This window comes from Aulonocara sp. 'chitande type north' Nkhata Bay, linkage group LG14 (genome assembly GCF_057382095.1).
Source record: "Aulonocara sp. 'chitande type north' Nkhata Bay isolate Kocher_YH1m ecotype deep benthic linkage group LG14, A_spYH_male_GT1.1, whole genome shotgun sequence".
NCBI lineage: Eukaryota > Metazoa > Chordata > Actinopteri > Cichliformes > Cichlidae > Aulonocara > Aulonocara sp. 'chitande type north' Nkhata Bay.
The window spans coordinates 12893315-12914554 of NC_141357.1; the positions used below are offsets into that span (position 1 = coordinate 12893315).

The 21240-nt window shown below is 40.5% G+C and overlaps 2 protein-coding genes across 3 annotated transcripts in view; one reads left to right on the plus strand and one right to left on the minus strand.

Annotated features, from left to right (window-relative positions):
• Window positions 1–2139, plus strand: part of LOC147314246 (transmembrane protein 255B) — a 26910-nt gene extending 24771 nt beyond the window's left edge. For both annotated transcript variants that reach the window (XM_086261021.1, XM_086261019.1), the window contains exon 11: window positions 1704–2139. In XM_086261021.1, the coding sequence (XP_086117147.1) occupies window positions 1704–1805 (102 nt within the window). In that variant the 3' untranslated portion in view covers window positions 1806–2139. The remainder of the gene's footprint in view (window positions 1–1703) is intronic.
• Window positions 2140–3442: 1303 nt separating this feature from the next.
• The window catches only part of rasa2 (RAS p21 protein activator 2), a 31917-nt gene continuing 14119 nt past the window's right edge, over window positions 3443–21240 (minus strand). The window contains exons 6-24 of the mRNA XM_086261024.1: window positions 20777–20860; window positions 19097–19169; window positions 18927–18997; window positions 18243–18344; window positions 14285–14438; window positions 14017–14165; window positions 13599–13713; window positions 12931–13005; window positions 12642–12765; window positions 12087–12193; window positions 11897–11980; window positions 11681–11758; window positions 11523–11596; window positions 11161–11267; window positions 10385–10467; window positions 9894–10102; window positions 9141–9244; window positions 7601–7778; window positions 3443–6918 (exon numbers count right to left, since the gene is read on the minus strand). Coding sequence (XP_086117150.1) covers window positions 6888–6918; window positions 7601–7778; window positions 9141–9244; window positions 9894–10102; window positions 10385–10467; window positions 11161–11267; window positions 11523–11596; window positions 11681–11758; window positions 11897–11980; window positions 12087–12193; window positions 12642–12765; window positions 12931–13005; window positions 13599–13713; window positions 14017–14165; window positions 14285–14438; window positions 18243–18344; window positions 18927–18997; window positions 19097–19169; window positions 20777–20860 — 2002 coding nt within the window. The 3' untranslated portion in view covers window positions 3443–6887. The remainder of the gene's footprint in view (window positions 6919–7600; window positions 7779–9140; window positions 9245–9893; window positions 10103–10384; window positions 10468–11160; window positions 11268–11522; window positions 11597–11680; window positions 11759–11896; window positions 11981–12086; window positions 12194–12641; window positions 12766–12930; window positions 13006–13598; window positions 13714–14016; window positions 14166–14284; window positions 14439–18242; window positions 18345–18926; window positions 18998–19096; window positions 19170–20776; window positions 20861–21240) is intronic.

The following is a 21240-nucleotide window of genomic DNA, read 5'->3' on the forward strand; positions in this document are numbered from 1 at the left end:
CAGATTCTGCCAGGAAACCATGCTTGTCCTGGCCTTCATGTGGATGTTACACTATATTCCAAAAGTATTTGCTTATCTGCCTTCAAACGCATATGAACTCGAGTGACGTCTATAACAGCTTCAACTCTTCTGGGAAGACTTTCCACAAGGTTTCAGAGTGTGTTTGTGGGAGTTTTTGACCATTTAAGGTCAGACACTGATGTCGGAGGCCTGGATCACAGTCTAAGCTCTAATTCATCCCGAAGGTGCTCTACTGGGTTGAGGTCAGGACTCACCAAACTCGCTCATCCACGTCTTTATGGACCTTGCTTTGCGCACTGGTGTGCAGTCATATTGGAACAGGAAGGGACCATCCCCAAACTTTTCTCACAAACTTGGGAAAATGAAATTCTCCAAAATGTCTTGGACCATTCTCATGGCAACTGCCAAAGCCAGGCTCATCCATCAGATTGCCAGGCAGAGAAGCACGAATCGTCACTCCAGAGAACACATCTCCACTGCTCTGGAGTCCAGTGGTAGTGTTGCTTGCTTTGAGGAAAAAGAAAAAAGTCAGAGGAAATTCTTTACATCTCAATCCAACCAAACATCTGACAGATGTGTCACAAAAACAAGTTGAAGATTTTACAGGATCGGCTGCTGAGATATCAAAGACCGCTTTTAAACTTTTACCTGAAAAACTATTCTTACAGTCATTCACAGATCTGCATCCTTCACTGAGGCCCAGTGCAGGCAGTAGTGTTTCTTGTTTCTTTGCATGTTGGCATTCGTTCATTGTGGCTACAGCAATAAATTCCTGTTCAGTATGAATGTTTTTTAAAGGTCATGCTGTGATTTTCACTACAGATACAAGTTTGTTTTGAATGTAGTGTACCCCAAAAGAGCTCAAAGATCATGGCTAAGATGATGTAATAATAGCATCTAGTTCTGGTTCTGACAGGAACACACTCAGAGGTGAACCTGTAATGTCACATCGTTTCCAGCAGCACATTTCAAAAAGAAGTGTGCTTTGATTTGCATGAGTTGTGGTTCTGATCGATCCAAATCCAGATGCAAATCTTGTTTGTTCACATTTAAAACACAGCACTGCGTTCAGTTTTTTTAGTACCCCGTGGGGTTTCGGTCTGTTAATTATGCTTGGAGAAGTGTTAGTTAGCTAGTATGAAGGAGATTATAAGTTTAAAATAAATGAGGAAATTCTTTTTTTTTTTTTTTTTGAGAAGGCCACACACAAGTGTTTAGGTGGAAAACAATCAGGGGAAGCCAAAGCTCTGTTTTAAATCTTCACGGGCCCTTTCTAATCCAGAAACCTAGTGTTTTCCACGAACCGCAGCTCTGTTGACCACCCACATCGGAGCAATTTATTGGCTGCATCTTAATAAAATAAACCCACGTGTTTACAACCAATAATGCTGAATGTTCCATCAGAACAATTAACAAGGCTTCTGCAGGTTTGATCTTAAACAACAGTTCGACTGAAACAACGAGCTGTCTGTGAAGGCCCGTGAAAAAGGGGGCCTCGAGTCGGGGTTTTAAACTCAAATGCATCAAAAGGGACCGGGTAGGCTCTACAGTGCTTCAGCTGTTTTCTTTTTTATAACATAACGGGTTATAAAACTAATAATTTATTTGAAAAGTGTGAGTTTTCACTCAGAAGCTGTGAAGTCTGTGGTTAATGTCTCTTTTCCCTTGTCCTGCTCTCCCAGGGAGGATCGTCGTTTTGCTCTTCAGCAGAGAAGGCCAACCCGCCTCCCTTCGCCCCACTGGCCGGCGTGCCGCCTTGCAGAGCCCACGGCATGTCTGTGTGAGCAGCAGATTCACGGGACGATGCCTCGTTATTGTTGGGTGCATTTTAAACAGCAGATGCAGCTTAAAGCGGACATGCAGAAGTTTAATGGAAAGCGTCTGCAGCTACTTTACATTATATGCAAAGAAGAAAACAGCTTACCTAAAGCCTTTGAGTGTAAAATGTTTGCAAATGCAGTGCTTTGTCCTATAAATCTTTTCATTGTGGACTTTGTGCGTAAAAGGCTTCCCTTTTCCCCTGACACCAGGCAGAGTTAAAACTTTGCATGACCTAAATGTCTCATAGAAGATATATCGCTGATATTACTCGATGATGAATAAACAGATTGAAACAGATCAGTGTGGTTTATTTAAATTACAACAGACAGTTTTTCACCCTCTCTGTGGTGTAGCTGGAGCAGGAGATGCACACGTAAGAAGCGCAACACATAGAAAGACTGCACACGCACTTCAGGGACCACAAAGCAGCATCCTGTATGATCTGTGTATTTAACCTTAAACTCCTGTCTGAGTGTGTGTCTACCTTCCCAGATGGAGCTCTTTGTAAGGTGAGGACGTCTCACGCTGTGGTATAAATTCAATCCTCTAAACCCAAATATTTTTCCACCCAGAGACATTCAAAACTTGCCCCCTCCCCACCAGAGGAGCGAAAACATGTCTTTCATGTTTGATGTTTATTATCTTTTACTGGTTATTAGCTCTTACCCTTAGCGACCTTGGCAAAAATCACACCAGCTTATCAAGATCTCGCAGATGTGCGCTGAGCACAGGCAGTTAAAGCATGCCTTACTTGTATGGTAAACAGGTTAAACTGATATCTGGACTCAGACCAAAGTAATAAAAGTCCTGCTACCAACACTTTTAAAGTGTTTCTAGGCAGCCAAGCTAGTTTCCATATTTTATGCTAAGATCTACATTTCCAACTGTACAAACGTCAAGCTCGCTCATCACAGTTTGCCACAAAGCCAGCTTAGCCTCGCTCTGAAAACTAACTTTCTACAGTTAGAGGGCATGAGATGATACCTGCAGCCTATTCAGGTTGCACAGGTAGTCCAAGAAGAAGGTTTTTGCTGCATCTTCCTCAAAGTCTCAAGAGTGTGGAGGAGATACCAGGGCGCAAGCTGTGGCATAGGGCTTTAGACGGGTATCAACCCAGCAGCAGGACAGGTAAACGCTCCTTTGTGCGAGGAAAAACAGCATGAGCACGCTGTTAGACACAGGGTGGCGAGAGGGTCCAACATATTTTTGAGTCGGGATGAGAAATTAATTCAGCAGAATTTAGTTTGTCTTATTGGTGCAGCCCATCTATGCAATCCCTCCTTGCTAGCCAACAGTATCCTGACTGCTGTTATTATGGAGATAATAATCTCGACTGTCAGACTTTAAGTTGGCACAGTGAGCCCTGGGTCGCTCCTGGTGCACGGCCTAATGAGCCCAGTCCGTTGGTGGTTCCTTCACGTTGAAAACATTGGTGCCATTGGCTGGCCCTCAATCTGCCATAGACCTGAATCCAATTGCAAACCTTTAGCAAGTTATACGCAAAATTAGACAACTTGTTTCTTTGTCTGAATCGTGGAGGACACTGTACGCAGGTCACATCAGCGCAGTAGGAAAACAGACACCTAACAAACAGAAGAGGCACTGGCAAAGTGTTTTTATTATGAAGAGACACAGAATAGACCATTTATGGAAAAATAAAATGTTTAATGTGTATAAAAATAACAGACATTCAGAAGAAACGAGCTGGAGATGTGACAATAACATCGAACTGCTCACCGTTTACTGGACAAGAAGAGACTTTAGCTTTAAAAAAAAAAAAAGAAAGAAAAAAAAAATTCTACAAAGCCTTCAGACGGTCATCTGCACTCACACTTTGCTTTGACACAGAACAATCTGATTGGCAGGAGAAAAAAAAAAAAAAAAGATTGTTTCAGATACACCTGCAAAAACAAACTGCAGTGATATCAGATTTTGGTCCTTCTTAAGAGCCATATCAGATCTGCATGTTGGCTAATACCTTAATTTCCCCTGTGTTCACCTGATAGATCAAAGCACATATGGACATTTCCCTTCCTGTTTGGTAATCTTATGAAATGAAGCTGGCTGTAGTCCAACAGGAAAGTCACATGTTTCCACATAGAGATCGTTTATAACAACAAACAAATGAAGAAACTTCCCCTATTAAAATCAGACAGATTAAAACAACCCCACCCCGTTCACGTTTTATGAAAATAAGCACACATACACCACCCTCTAGTTTACTGGCCTTATTAAAACTAGCAATGGAGTTAGCATGCAAGCTTATGCGATACAACAACAATTGATTCTACGCTAGCTTTCCGATTCAGATGTCGAAGTTTGACATCAGAGATTTGTTTTTATTCAGCGTCACTCAAATCATAAGCAAAGTCCATTAACCGAATCGGCGTGAAATCACTTTACAGTTTTATTTTGGCTCCGATCAGGCACGTTGTTCACTACTGACGTGCACGTGAACACGCGACATTCACCGCAGTAACACTGTGTTAATCAGCTTCAACGAGAGGGAGTTTTGAGGGAGTTATGGCCACGAGGAGCCAATAAGGAGTGCGCACGGGCATAGAAAACACACACAAAACAACAACAACAAAAAAAAACAAAAAAACAGAAAGCATCCAGCCTTGACGAAGTCGACAGACTGAGAACAAAAGTACCAGCTGAGTAATACATTAAAATCAGTGTTTAAAAGAGAGAAAAAAAAAAGGTACAAAACATTTTCCTAGAAAAATATATTGTTAAATGTACAAGACATGCAAGTTAGAAATAGATAATGGACCAAAGACACAACTCATGAAAACAATCACAGACAAATAAAAGAAAAGACACAGTTAACCCTGTAATATCAGCATTCAATGTTTAAACTTTAGATGTTCAAAGGAGACCCGTTATGCTCTTTCACTGCTCCATGTTTGTATTTCTTCTCATTTGATCGTCTACCTAAAATAACCTGTTTGAGCGTTTGTCTCTTTAAGGCTTTGTGAAATCCTTCCTTCTGATTGGATGCCCTAGATATCCCCCTATATGGAGCTGAGATGACCATATAAGGGGATATCCACTCTCTGACATCATCACCATCCATGAGTAGAAAAAACACAACAAAACAACCTCTGAAACAGTGAATGTAGAGCAGTGTGAACTTTTAACTCTGCATACACTTGTTTATATGAGCACCCACAATTAAACCTGTAAGTATATGAGAGAATTTAGAAGCATAACAGGTCCACTTTAATTTTGTCTCTATTCAACACTTCATCGTTCAAATGGGAAGCAGACTCAAAACCACAGGAAGGAACAAAAAAAGAACTCAAAAATCAAGACTGAATCAAAGTGATTGTTCACTGGTTCTTTCAGAGGGAAAAAATGAACAAAAATCCCCCCCCAAAAAACAAAACAATCCTCCGACTGATAATCAAAATCAGCCTAACTGGGGGGAAATTTTGCTGGTTACCACTTAAAAAATAAAATTGAGGAGCTGGTTTGTGTCAGTTACAAACAAACTGAATTCAATTAAAATGGAGTAAGACCCACAAAGTAAATTTGATAATCTCTATTTTACGCAATCAATCTTGATTATTTGCTATTGCTTTGTTCATCTGATGCAACCCTACTCCTGCAGGACATGCATGCTAGAATATGAGTAACTTTAAGAGTCTGACAGTTTGTAATAACATCATATTTTTCCCTTTACTACACAGACGTTTCTCTACTGGTCATTGCAGCAGAGTTCTGTGGCAAACAGCTGTGCCACATTTCAAGAAAATTCCCTAAAGACGATGAAACAGAACAGCTGGAGCCGCGATAGTAAAGAAGGAGGACATAACGTGCGCACTGGCGGAGATTGTCTGGACTAAAGCGTGAAAGACAGGGGCGATTTTGTTATTCCAATTGGTTCCTCTCTGCAGGTTGAACATCATTTCTTACATAAGCCACTGTTAGTAAGGTTTCAAGGCTCTCAACACGACAGCACAGATCTGACGCACACCGTACCGATACGATTCACAATCACAGGGAAATACAACTCTTCACTACAGTCGTGCTATCAGGATTCAAAACTGAACGCATGCAAACTGCTTGCCTTAAGTCACTAAAAAGTAAAGGATATGTTAGCAAAAACGTACACATAAACCAAACATATATATATTTATATATATATTCATCTTATTTATCTCCATTTTTAAACCATTTGTATTCAAAATACATTAATTTCTTCAAGTTCATGTTCAAACCTATGAAATCGTCTTTGGTCAAGAAAAATATCTTAAAATCTACAGGCTATAAATGTTATTGTACAGGAATGAAACAAAGGATCATGTAACTGATCAAAATGGGGAAAGCTGATACCAAGTATCCAATCATTTTCTATTTGGAGTGCTCCAAATATTTAAAGTGCTTTTGCATTATTCCCTCAGCATTTGATGTGAAAGAAACATCCGTCAAAGTAAGGCAGACCGGTTTAAATGTTCTTTGAAAATATACATTTACATTTGTTCAGGAGGAGGAGAAAAGACTGAAGTTTACGGGGGGGAGGGGCCTCCAGATTGGTGATTAGGAATCAACTGTAAAGACAGATGTTCACAGATGAGAGGAGAGCATCATTACAGCTGTTCGTATAAAACTCTGTGAATAAAAGAAAAAATTAGCAGCCTATTCACACACCATCTAATGATGCCCATTTCACACAGCTGTACGTAAAAAGGGGGACATAAGTTAAGACACGGATAGAATCTGTGACCTTCACTGCAGAGGACGGGGAGGAGATGAGGCAACATACTTCAAAAAAAAGAAAAAAAGAAAAAACACCTAAGGGTTCATTCCTTTCGAGGATGAAGGTGCGATCCTGGTCAAGCTCACAAGCTTGTTCTGGCTCCCCTTCTCGGGCTGTCACTGCTGTAGTGGACTCATGACATGTGGAGGTCAGGTGGCGTATCATTCACCTGGTCGCACCTTTTCTCACTGGCACAGCTCCTGGGGCTTCTAATGGACAACGTAGGCGCTTTGTTGTGATGCAGGCGTGGCTGCTTTTGGACCAGATCGCCCCAGCCAGGTTAAGAGGTTTTTCCCACTATGGGGTTGTCACTGAAACGGGAAGGAAGACAAAGATAATGAGTAAGTGATCTTTCTGAGAGTCCTGGGCCACAGCTGTAATAAAACATTAAAGTTAGGGCGTTAGTCCCTTAAGGTCAAACTTTCTTTTGTTATTTCTGCAAGCTTCCCAGCTTTACTTTTAGTGTCCAAAACTTTTGAACTGATCCTCAGGTGTAGCGGAGATCCAGGTGTTCGTCCTGGATCATCATTATCATTATAGGGCAGGGATAGAGGGGCCATAGTCAGAGCTAGGATTAAGGTTTGGCTTTGCTGTGTGACGTGATTGTGTTTCCATGTCGAAAAACTATGACATCACAACAGTATTAATGGTCCCTTGCAGTATTAAAACCTGGACCAACATCGATGATGATGATGATCCAGGGACAACAACAACATGGGGATATCAGATGCTGCCCTGTGCACCTGTGATGTCCTTTGCAGGGCTTTAGATCACAACTTTAGCGTCTTATTTTGAAAATTTCCCATTTTTCTTTGCCATCGTGTTCTGCACTTCCTCTACCAATTTAGATCACATAGTCCTACTTTCAGCATCCACACTGCAGAATGTGTTTTAGTATTATTAATACGATTTCCACATCATTTACCGTCACTGCATTATATACTCATACTGCGTAAAACTGGTGTATTGTAATAATGTAACATGGAGACTTACAGGCTGCCGTACTGCCGTACGTCATTCCTGCTATTGTGCTGCCGCTGCAGCTCCTCCATGATGTTTCGGAGCTGTTTCAGTGTGTGAAAGGTCTCTTTGGGTTCCTGAATGGTGAACTTTGAGTATTCCTCCGGCTCTCGCTGGGGGCCCTGATACACTGCCAAACTGGCACAGGCATCTGTGGAGAGGACAAACATTACAAAGTGCAACTTCAAGTGCTCGGAAGTGAGATGGTGAACACGAAGACGGCAGGAAACAAGTTTTTATCTACGCGACGATATAGTGAAGTAACAGCTTCATTAGCAGTATGTGCAAAACAGTTTACCCTCGCTCTTTTACACAGACACCAGAGTGAAAGTAGAAAAACTGAGATGGCAGACTGGGTGTCCGAGGTGTTCAGCCCAATGGGGAAAACCATGTGATACAAAAAAAGGAGGCGTGTTTAATAGTTTGTATGAAACGTGGATGCAAACAGTGGCCCTGAGAGGTCAAATGCACTGCAAGAAAACACCAGTACATAGAAAAACTCCTGCAAAAGCACATAAAACACAAGAAAAATAATAATAATAAAATTACAAAACAAAACGGAAGTGTTTTCCTCCTGTAAGCGCGTCCCAGTGCAGTCCGGTGCATGTTTTGGTTTCTGTCACTTCCACAGCTCGTCTGTCCTGTTATTGTCTCCCTAGAAACACTTTGTTGTGTTTTGTGAGATTTTCCTGCTACTTTCTTATCTTGCAATCCATTTGTCCTCTCAGAGCCACCGTAGATTTAGCTTTAAGGTCAGATGAATGAAGCCTGTGTAAAAGTGCCCTAAGTTGGCCACCAGATGGCGATAGCTGTGTCTGTTAAAGGACTTCTGTTACTAGACAAGTCTGTGGGAAAATGTTTATTGAGATAACCAAACAGATTCCCGATGACTTTATGGGCTTAGTCACTCGTTTTGGGTCACACTGAATAATAAATTAAATCTATGTTGTAAAGTTTGGCGATACTGTGTTTGAGGAGGATTATCTGTGGGATGGTTACCAAATGCTCAGCAACAGATGATGTCACAGTAGCTACGTGACCATTTATACTGTCTGTGGTTTTGATTTAAGATGTTGGTGCTCTAGTGGTCCTGAATTAGACCAACTTCACCTCTAAATCACCAGATGAAGGCTGAAAATGAGTTGTCCCGCCACACTGGAAATTAAAAGTTTTGCCCTCAGTGGTTCGTGTGAAACACACCATAGTGTGGAGAATGAATGAATTTAAAACCTGACATCTTCATACGTTGATTGCTTTGATGGCTGATCCCACAAAGGACAGCTGCTGGTGTTTTAAAAAAAAAAAAAAAAAAGCTCGCAAATGTCTGAGAGACAAACACCAGCTGATCTGACCTCACTCTGCACAACACTGGGCCTAATGTATACATAAGGCTTGTAGTTTTATACGATTAAATACCCTAAACTGAACGTCATATCATGAGTCAGCTGCATTTATATGAACCATACCCTGCTCTCTCTAATGAAGCATTTCTGAAAACGATACTGATACTGACCCTCCATGCTCTGAAGCTTTGTGTCGTTTGCTGAGAGGAGTGAGAAAATTCTCTCTGCTTCTCGGTCACAGTCTATATCCAGCTGCAGGTTGGCCAGCATGGTGCTGAAACAGGAGAGAACACAAGTGTAGAGAAATCTTTGCAGGAAAAAGCAGCAAAAAAAGGAAACTCACAAACTAAGAAAAACAACGTAAATACATGCATCTCTCCACACTCGCACACATCACTTACACTACAGACGTTAGCATGAAAGTGCACCATCTGACTCATCTTTGTAAACTTGCTAAACATCTACAGAGGCGGTGAAGAAGATCGACAACATCAGAGCAGCTAAATGACAGTCCTCAAAGTCAGTAGCTGATAAATGAAATCAAACACTTCTCAATTAAAGCTCAGTTTAGTCCCTACAAAGCCTCTTCCTTATTGAAAACTTCAAACTTAACCTGCTTTGATGCCACGCTGAAAAGACTTTTCTTTTTTAACATCATATAAAAATCAGCACACCTGAAAAATCCTGCTTTAGAAGTTTTCTATTTTCCATTTGAAATGTCCTCATAACAAGAGATAATGATTAAAAGGTTAAGGTTTGCTCGTGAGCACCTACACAGTCAGTCAAACTTAAGACCAGCAGGCAGTTTTATTAAGCGTTTATTGTGATCTGCAACACACGCCCCACGTATGGCAGCGAGGGTACTGAACCATTCCCCCCCGCCCCGCCCCTCGCGGTGGTGTTGATGTGGAGGAAAAACTCACGTTGTGCAGGGCTTGCAGCCTGGAGCGTTGCTACTCAGGCTTTGGCAGCACTGCCAGGCCCCGCTGGTGTAGTTTGACGGGTGGAAAGTGGCCAGGCGTCCCTCGTTGCAACGACTGACCTGGCTCAGGACCTCCAGCCACTCGCTGGCTTCCACACAGTTTCCAGCCTGGACGTAAAGAGGCTTCTCAGAGTGGACCACCTGAAACATCTGACGCAAGAGAAACAAAGTAGTTAAACTATGATGTGACCGTTTCGTTCCCATAAAGGTCATTCTGAGCGCAAGAAACAAAGCGCCCCTCTACACCAGCAACAACAACATTGTCATTTCTGTACTTCATTTGAAAGTGAACGTGCCCATGAGACCAACAATGCGCCGTTTTCACTGTTAATAACAACAGGAGGAAGTGACACTGGCACTGACGTTTCCATTTTAAACGGGTAATACATGAGAAGTGATGACGGGGCCATGTGAGAGGGGGAACTGGCTTACATTTTTGCGGTTAAAGGCACTTTCATCCACTTTCTCCACCGCCCGGATATTTTTGACATTAATGGTGCGGTCGGCATCTTTCCCTGGGGAGAACAAGTCATTCTGTTAGGTTTACGCACAAACAGCCTCCAGTCTCAACAACATTACCGTTTAGCTTAAATAATGAGCAGAAGAAAATAAAACATTTTAACTTCTCCTATGAAAGTAAAAGCTGCAGTTTTTGAACAGATTTTTTGGGAAATTCCTTGAAGACTTGAAGTTTTATATTCCTATCAACTGGCTCCAATGATTGATGATCAATCTTGTTTATTATCACACCCTCTCTCTCTGACAATTTACTGAGCACTCGAAACTTTCCTTAAGTATCACAGAAAGGCAGTATTTACTCTGCAAAGCCCTCAAAACATGCATTTCATTAATCAGCTGATGCAAAGTCAACACGCAAGTAATCAACACAGGAAACTACAAAAACAAATCAGGTCATTGTATATGCTTATTGTCCAGTACTTTAAAAGGCATAAACAGAAAAAAAGTGCTTGTATGAATGGGTGAATGAGGCAAGTATAAAGTGCTTTGAATACTCAGTAGAAATGCACTATATAAAAAAGAACCAGTCCATTTAATCTCTTAATTTTATAAGTAATATACAAGTAATTACTTTAGCTCCATCTAGTGCTAGTATCGGGAACTTAGCATTGCGTGTAACCCGTGCATACGTGTTTGTCTCATTAGTTTTCATCACATTCGAGTATGAGATTACAGTAAACTGGTCTCACCTTTATGTTTGTGGTAGGAGAGCTCCCTGTTGGTCAGTCTGAGCCACCTCTTCTTAAACGTTTTCATTCCAGGGGGTTTTCTCCCCTGAGCACGTTTCTGTACTTCCCTATAAAAGGACAGGCTAAGGGTTCAAATCTGAGCTGATTTACTTAAGGCAAAAAAAACACAAGTACAATTTATTACTTCAGAGTAATCTTTATGCTCAAATGATGTAATTAGAGTCTTCTAACAGGACATAGTGAACGCCCTCAAACGGTTATCGTGTCATAAAATTCACTTGTTGTTTTATGCCTACTCTCAAGGCTTCTTTATTACCAAGTGAGAGTTCTCAGTTCTGCCCAGACTTGAACTGAACACTCACCCCTCCTTGAGAACGACAGCGTCTTCCAGCCCACTGGACTCCTTACTGACGTTGGAGGAGATTTCATCCAGAAACTGGAAACAAAATGATAACAGCCATTAGAAATGATGAATCCTTTTATAGACCTTTATGTGAGTATGTGAGGGGGGAAAAAATACCTTTTTAACTTTTTCGATACACTTCTCTTCCTGGAATGATTTGAAGAAGTCATACATATAGGTTTCTTTAAAACTGGACTAGAAAGAGAAAAAACAAAGTGGGTTTAATTAGCATAACAGGAAAAAAAATGCATTTGGAAAGTGCCTCTGTTTGTCAATTACTATAAAGTGGACAACACGTAGTTCACACTAGAATTTCAGCAATATAAATCTTACCAGCTTTTTTGACAAGCTACCCCAGCTGCCGAGAGTCTGAATGGTTTTTGAGATGAGTGTGAGCGTCCGGGAAATCTCGGGATCCTGCAGTTACAGAAAATGTACAACGGCACCGAGGTTAACCGACTGAGAACGTAAACTGCAAACGCTCACTGGTCATTAGCGCTGAGAGTGGGTGACGTGTACTTACAGGATGATGGGAACGCAGTTGAAAGGAGTGAGGAGAGAGAACAGCGACAGCAAAAAAGCGCAGAAACACAAAGCTGCTGACGGCTGAGTACTGAACATGTGGGTCGCCTGTGGAGAGGAGAAAGAAACACCTGAGAAACCAGCAAATTCAATTCAATCGGCAAAAAAAAAAAAGGCGTATAAAATAGAGATATTTTATACGAGAAAAGCTCAAAACTGTCAAAATAGACCAAAACCTCAGGAATGTATCGAGCACCTTGCTGAATCTATGCCATGAAGAATTAAGTTAGCTCATAAGGCAAAGCAAAGGTCCAACCCAGTAAAATCAAGGTGTATGCAAAGAAAAGACTGGTGAGTGTATATATAAATATACCAAATATCATTTGGTTTAATATACTGCTGTGGACTACTAAGGCATTTAGCCAGCAGCAACATCGCAATCTGCTAAAAGCCCGGCATAATGACATTTACGTCACAATTTACACACCTGCTGTGGGTGTGCATATAACCTTTTGTCACAGCAGTTTTTCTTTTTAACACTGGCTCTACGTTTTACCTGGAAAGCGTTTGCAGGCCAAATGCCTCAGAGACCTGAAGACGTCACACATTAGTGGTGGGCAGTTAGAACTTGACTGGGTGATGGAGGAGAAGACTTTCTGGACGTAACCCTGCAGGTTTTCCTGCACAGGTAAAGTAAAAAACGCACAACAACTTAGCATCACTTTAAAATGTTTTAAACAGAAGCTAAAAAGTGGATAAACACTTTTTTCGCAGTTTTACGACAAGCAAAGCTTCAATTAATCCTGTTACAAGACTGATAAATCTAGTGAGATGGGTGCACTTACCTTGTTGACCTCTACATTGTCACCTTCCTTTAGTTTAATAGGGTCTATCTCACAGGTTTTGTTGGATTCACAAATCTGTTAAAGATACGAGGGGGAAAAAAAAAAAAATCAAGCAAGCAAACAAAGAACAATTAGTACAAACCAAATCTTTAAATTTCAAGTGAACAAGAACTGAGATTTGCTGCTGTGTGGAGCTGCACGTTTATTCAGATTTTCTTGAAATTGGAGGGACACCAGCTGGACACGGTGAGTGAGAGGAGGGACTGAAGGCATTTTCAACACCAGCTGTGTCTTTTTGCTTTATGTCGAAGAACTCAAATTAACTAGCAATTGTAAGTCACAGATAAAAGAAAAGACCAAATACACAATAATGCACACTCTGTAGATACAGTTGCAAGAAACTGTGGTAATTACAGTGGCCTTCAACCTGTACATCTAGACCAGTGTCAACAAGCCAGACAGGATTAAAAAAAAATTACAGTTTTAAAACCGTTTAAAGGAAAATACCCTGCGCCTATCCAAACCCTCCAATTACATCTGCACATCTGCAGACTGAGGCTGAAGGGCAGATGTTTAAGTGGATTTTTCCATTCTAACCCCAGTGATTCATGACTATTCTGGCATCGACACAGGATGTGTGTGTGTGTGTGTCTCCTTTTTACTCATACCTCATCTATTACAGGCTTCAAGGTGACAGATAGGTAATTCTTTCCCACAATCTTCATCATGTCATCGATGCAGCGCGTTGCCAGCGAGTTGCCACGGAATATAGTGTTAGCCTCCCTGTATGGACACAGATATTCCACAGACACCAATTAGACTTTATTTTGTGACTAGAATTTTTATGAAGTTTCAGAATCAGACCGTCTGAGTCAAGACGAGTAATTAAAACCACATTCACTCTTGAAGCTCTATTGTATTTTAGAGCTGCTTCCTGTTTTATTGCATTAGTCATAGCCAGAAAGTTGAACTGTTTGTTAGGGAAAACACAGCGTGACTGCAGTGCAGTAACATCTGTTTGCATGTTTCTATCCGGTGTATCTACTTGGCTTGGTGTAAAAAGGTATGTGCCAGAGGAGTACTCACTGAGTGTTGTCCAGCTCCAGTGCTGCCACAGCAGAGACAAAAGGCACGAAGCGATTGTTGTGGAGCAGCAGTCGGACCATCGGCAGAACGACCTCGTATCGCTCTCTGCAAATGTCCCCCAGGATGTGTGCTGCTGATGCTGAGATGGGCTGAAGAAGGGTGAGAAAAAAAAAGTGAAAAGAGAAAAGACAACAATATCGATCTCTGCATCGTCTCAGTGTGGAATTTTCTCATCAGGATTTGCTTCGACTTAAAGCGTCTGTCTCACCTTCACATCTGGGGATTTGAGCAGCAGGGTGCAGAGTGGCGTGTAGCAGGCAGATGGCAGCACTGTGTCTTCTATGTAGGTCAGCTTCAAACGCAAGGATCCTAAATCATCAGACTTGGATTTGTTGCCGTTCCCTTTTGGCTGAAGGAGATACCTTATGGGTGACAATAAGAGAAACAACACATTACTGTGCTGTGACTAATGAGTCATCCTCTGAACACATGGAACCTGCGACTTATCACATAACCAAGACAGAAACCAGATAACTGAGAACATGTGTGTCAGTCACAGACAGCCTGGACACTTTCATAAAGTATTAACTCTACAACACAACCCACCTAAGATTACACATAATTAAAAAAAAAAAAAAAAAAAAAGCTGATCCTGCTTGTTTGATACCAACTGTTTAACACATCACAGACCAACTGTACCAGAAAAAAGCAGCAAAACGAACACTGAAGCTTCCAAAAACACTTTGCAGGACAGAAGAAAGCATCTTCATTTGTCAAAATGTGCTTTTATCCAATGTCTTACCTAAATATATGATGAGTTGTGCACATATACTCATGCAGAATACAGTTGTCTGAGTCAAACACAGAGTTTAAACCTGCAATATTTTTTTTCACCCCTCCACAGCCAATTGAGGAAAGTGGAAACAAATTTTGAACAAAACAGCTGACATGTTATTATCTTCGATGCAGATAAAGATCGAGAGCTGCTTATTTGAGCACGCAGCGGTTTACATCTGGTGTGCATCCATCCAGTTAACTTAAGACTTCTTAGCTCTTTGTTTTAATGCACAAACTTCTAGTAGAGATGCCAGATTGTTGTACATGTACTACAAAATTGTGGGAGCGCCACACCATCTGAGCATGGTATGAAAACATAACTAGCAGGACAGCAGGAATAAATAACAGACATGAGGAGTATATACACAAAACAGGAGGAAGGGGCACAATACAAAGTCACACATTAGAGGACAGGGTTGAGAAAGTGACGAGGGTTACATAGGCCATGACTGATATTGGTGGGTGTGTGGGTGGCAGGGATAGGGTGCGGTGTGGTGGAGGTGGGAGTGCTTGTTTATAGTGGAGGTGGTCCAGGCAAAGAAGCAGCTTATGACCACTAATAATTAATAATTAACAACTAACACACTCTCCCATTTTCATAAATCAGTAACAGCCAGTTGAAACAGCAGATGAAGTAACAACAGAGATGCATGAGATCCTCAAAGTGGGAAAATATTAAAAAGACAAACAAAAAAAACGCAACATTGAATCAACCAGGAACTGCAATCAGCCGATTCCCAGTGTACTCAGCTCGCACCAGTGACCCTCTGACAGCCTCACGTCTGATTACAAGACACTATATCTCATAAATACATAACATGTGCACAGTGGTATATTCACAGCCACAAGCTTACACGGTGTTAGCACAGATGGTCTCAGCTCTGAGTTCGGCGACAAAGTTCTCCAAAGTAAACTGCGGGGGGACCACCACGAAAACGATCCTAACAACAAACCTGACCAGACACTTAAATCGACCTAACTTAAGTGAACAAGGACAAGTTTAAGAAGGTAACAAAAGAAAAGTGGTTGAACCTATCCAGAGGTCAGAGCCAGCCAAGAGTCGGCAGCTTCGGTATGAGCAGAACGATTAAAGCAGTTAGGAGAAAAATTATGGAGACGGGAGAAAAAGAGACGAGAGTTGATCTCCGGTTATCTAGTGAAGTTATAAATATATTGGAAAATTATGGAAGTACCTGACATTTATTTTGTTCTATAAATCTACTAGACCCTGCTTTTGTCTAGAAAGATTATACATGTCAGGTACAGAAACTTATTTTCACCTCTTTGCAGTAGCAGAAAACTTTATACTCAGTTGTTTCAGCAAAAGAAGATCCTGTAACTTACTGCAGAAACTGTAAAGGTTTTATAGTTTCTTTTACTATTTAAGAAAAAAACAAATCAGTGAATAAAAGCTGATTAGCTTGTATGTGCTGGTTTTAGAAAGAATATCGAAAGTGGAAAATGCTGGTATCGGAAAAAGGGAAATTTGAAATAAGCCAAAAAAGTTCAATGGATGCATCTTTAGAAAATATGTATACTATAAACATGAAATAGAGTAAGTATCAGGAATAGTGCAGTAAATATGCAGCATCACAAAGGATTTAAGTCCACTTTACAAAGGTTTTAAGTAATGAGCATAAAATCTTGAAAATCATAAAACCATGATAAATAGATTGCAAAGCAAGACGATAAACTAGAGGATATTTTACAGCAACAACTGAGAAAAACCAAAAAAAGGTTTCTAAATGCTGCTCAGTACAGATATACCCACCTGTTTATCACAGTATATCAACTAAACAGCCGTCTTTGCTACGCTGCCAATTCTTTCCTGCTGCTCTAACAGCTTTCACTTAAAATAAGAGGAATTCAATCATTAGGCTTGTTTAACAGCATATAGGGGTGTAAACCAAAGCACACAAATATTTCAGCTTTATCTCGACATAGGCATTTAAAATGTTCAGAAAATGCTTCTGTCTTTATTACAGGTATATGCCTAAACGAGGGATGATTTAACTTTGAACCCCTTTTTCAAAACAAGGGGAAAGAAAATCTAAATTTGTGAGGCTGTTCAACCGCTAATCGGCGTTTTTTTGACATTTAAATTAAGAAAGAAAAGATCAAAATGACCAAAAATCTGGACATGGGAGGAAAAGTCTTTTTATAATATCCATTTAGACGAGGGGTGGGGGAACTCCAGGCCTCAAAGGCTGGTGTCCTGCAGGTTTCAGAGGAGTCCTTGATCCAAAACAGGTTTTAAATTACTTCCTCAACATGTCTTGAAGTTCTCCAGAGGCCTGGTAATGAACTAATTCAGGTTCATTCATTTGATTCAGGTGTGTTGACCCAGGGCGAGATCTAAAGCCTGCAGGACACGGCCCTTAAGGCTTGGAGTTCCCCCACCCATGATTCAGAACATATTAGTCAGCCTAGTGATCAATAAATCTTCCTCCCATAGTGCCTGCACATCTCTCCATAAGCCAACAGGTGGGGTAAAACAACATTATACATGTCGAGTTGGCCTGCAGTCACTGCAGGTTTGCCCGTAATCCCCTTGATCTGTAATCACTGCACACAGACAGAGACACTTTAACAGATCACCTGTACCCAACACTTTTTATGAATGCAACATGGACGACTTCCAGCATAAACACAGGACATGAGGTACTGCCACCATGCATAAGCCACCCACGCACTCGACTCAAAGCCCTCATCTACTAACAAACTGCTATCTGGCGTAATCCCACATCTCCTACTCTGACGCAAAGCAAGGAAAACACCCACACAGTGGAAAAACTGCTGAACTCTGAGAAATCTAGGAAGAGTTTTAAGATCACCTTGTAAAAGCAAGAAAATGCAACAGTGCAAACAGACATGCAAGACTGGGTTCCTGAACAGTGAAATACCAAAGGCAGCGGCTCCACCTTCCAGTGTTTAAATAAATAAAAAATAAAAAGAAACCCTGTTTGGTAAAGAGGAAGGTAATCAGGCCATGACAGATTAATGATCATGTTTTTTGTTTTTTTCCCCCCCGTAGTAAATTTTTAAAGGCACAGACGCATCAGACTGTGCTGGATTTAGTCGAGCACATATAGGTAAAACTGACCTTTCTGAATCTATTTTGGAAAATCTTTTAGGAGTTATGTAAACAGGAGGTAATAGGGGTGTAAACCAAAGCTCATGAACATTTCAGTTTTATCTCAGTATTGCCATTTAAAATGGGAAGAAAATGCTCTGTCTTTATTACAGGCATGTGCCTGAAGGGGGGAGGATTCCACTTTAAACCCATTTTCAAAACAAGGGGACAGAAAATCTAAATTTGTCAGCCTAGTGCTCAATAAGTATGCATAAATACGTTTAAAGATAGCGAGATACTTCCGTCTGCTCCTTACCAGGCTTTGTGAATGTGGTCGCTTTGTAGGATCTTGACAGGAACCCGTGTTTCCCCCAGAAAAACATCCTGAGCCAGATTCTCATTGTTCCACAAATCAACTCTGCAAAAAAGGGGAAAGGATGTGGACTGAAAGAATGTTTTTCATCTGCAAATATACAACTGTTACTACAAACTACATGTACAAGTAGCAAGGCAAAATAAATGTTGCTCTTTCTGTCTGTGTGTTCAGCACAAAACAACCACCCACTTCAAATATGGCAGAAAGGGCTTAAAAGAAAAATCGCTACTAAGCAGTGCTTACCTGCTTGGTGCATAAAAACCAATACAATGTGTGCAATGACACCACCTCAAATCCAAACCTCAACACCATGCACGAGTGTTTACCTTCAGCTCTGACTAGTCTTACCCAGTGAGCTATGAATCCACTGTGATGGAAGCCCCACATATCCTTAACCAGAAATCAAAGGCTCTCCATCAGTAGTCAGAATACACCAAATAAAAAGTTTTTTTGTTTGGGTTTTTTTTTTTTTTTTTTTTTTAAACCTGAAGTCGTTAAGAAATTCTTCTTCTTTTGTCAAGACTATAAAGGGGAAGCGTGTACATGTATGTGTGTGGGTCTGTTAGACAGCGAGAGAGAGCGTTAAGCGCACACAAAAGGGGGGAAAAAACCTTCAAAACGCACTTGATCTCAAGTTTTTCGATGTCCTCCTCCTCCACGTTGAATTGAGTCCTCCTGGAGTAGGACCGTGTGACCTGCAGATGAACATGTCATGGTTAATATATACAATTATCTGCTGTAACCAACAGACCATTTGAAACCTATGATGTGGTAACATGTGTTACAAGATTTACCTCAAAGAAGAAGGTCTCTTCAAAATGAGGGTTGCTGGTTTTCTTCTTTACCTTTGTTTTCTTCTGATCAGACCTTAGGGGAGACATTACAGAAACTGAATGCCATTTTCTCTGATAATTTAAGGATTCAGCTATGGATACGTTGAGAAGAAAAGGGGAAGAGAAGCATGTGACTCCTATCGCACTGTCAGGGAGTGACTTAAGATGACTAAAATGTAATCTTGCCATCTGTAACAAGGTTCACGATGGTGGCAAGCTGTAAGTGGATGCTCATAGTTGAGCTCATAGTCTTTGTATTCTTGGAAAGTTTAGTCAGCTCACTCATGACATTCATTAAAAAAAATAAAATAAAAATTTGTTTAAACCAGAGTCTAGTTCTGAGTCTTTGATTTTGATATTGTATTTGTTTCAAGAGGTGTGGTTTGTTTCAGATAGTTTTAATTAGTTTCAGTCTTTCTAATCTTACAATAGCACAAAATCTCTGTCTGCGTGTTTGCTCTTTGTCTGCGAGCTCCTCCTGCACGATCAGGTGTTGAGCAACTAAACCTGGCACGCAGGTACAGCTCACGCTGCTCGAGGTTCCCAACTATATCAGAAATCCTGTCATCATGCCTAGCAACTAAAAAGACCTGCTTTTAGCATCTATAACATGCACCCTGTTACTTTAATTCATGACAAAAACAACTCAATAAAACAACTTTATATTCACAAAAGTCGAATTATAGATGCCTAATAACAGCCTTGAAAGCATCTAGCTAAAAACGCCTCCAAAAATAATATGGAGGGTACTTGCTGGGAGCAAGATTTAAGAAAGTCCAAACAGATATTACAATGCAAGCACAACAACTTGTAAAAGCTGAAAATGCCCCACAGAAGGTTGTTAGAATTACCTAAAATTAAATGAAACAATTTTGTAAACTTTCAATAACAAAATATTTAGAGGAAAGATCCTTAGTCTTAGTATTTTTTTAGTTTGGCTCAAAAAAATAAATTTAAAAAATTACAATTTCTCAAGGAGGCTTTGATGGATTTTTTTTTTGTTCTAATACCTGCACCGATTTTCCTAAATCTTCCTACATATTTCCTCCATACAATGATAGTTTAAAAACAAACAAAAAACTGACTAATACAGTGAAACCAATAAAAACTTTCAAACAATAAAAACTAAACTGAAAAGAAATCCACTCTGGAAATGAACTGAAACTAAAAAAACCAAACAAACCCATAATAACTCCCACATCTCAAATATGTGTGACAAAGCCTCTTCAGGCAGGCTGAGAAAGACTAAAACTAACGACATTTGTTGTCTGTTTGTACTTTATTTTAAGTCAGCTGTGCAAGTTCACGATGTTCTTACAGTTAGTTAAAAAAAGAAAACTACTTCAAACTTTTTCCACAATTAGCTTTAACCATAACAACCTTGGTTTAGACCGGCCGTGCTCCTAAAGATGAGAATATATGTAGGGACCTTACGCTTCAAGTCACACTGCACAATATTTCTGCACATATTCCTCAGTAGTTTTAAAGGCAGTGTGGAAAACCTGTGCACTGTTTATTTCAGGAAATTGGTCATTACTTATGTGATTACACAAAGCTAAAAAAAAGGAACAAACAAGCTACTTCTATATTCTGTAACACACTAAGAACTTATTTTGTTATCTGCGCGAAATTCAGAGTTACCTGGCAGGTCCGACAAGTGACACGGTAGCATAGGGGTCACAGTTCTGCCCACTGATCAAAGGCAGTTCCTTGCACTCAATTATCCTGAATAAAAACACAAGAAAAGAGAAAGAACATAAAATAAAGGCAACTATATTACACCGTTATAGCATTCTTGTTACATCTTATGATTCCACCTTTCTAAACACTGAGGAGCTGCTCACCTTGGACCAAAACCGTCAATATTTCACACAGTAACACTTTGACAGGCCCTAAAGTGACCCAGACCTTGGGAGAGATTAGCTTTTAATGCCGTGCCGCGGGTGCGTGAATGGTAAATAATTTCTTGTTGGTTCAACAGACGCCTCAGTGGAAATGCTTTTAGTGTTAAACCTTGTATGGTTTGCACTACCGGAACAATAAGAAAAACACCCCGTCTTCAAAACAGAAACCGTAAATGCTTTTGCACATTAAGCTTAAAGACA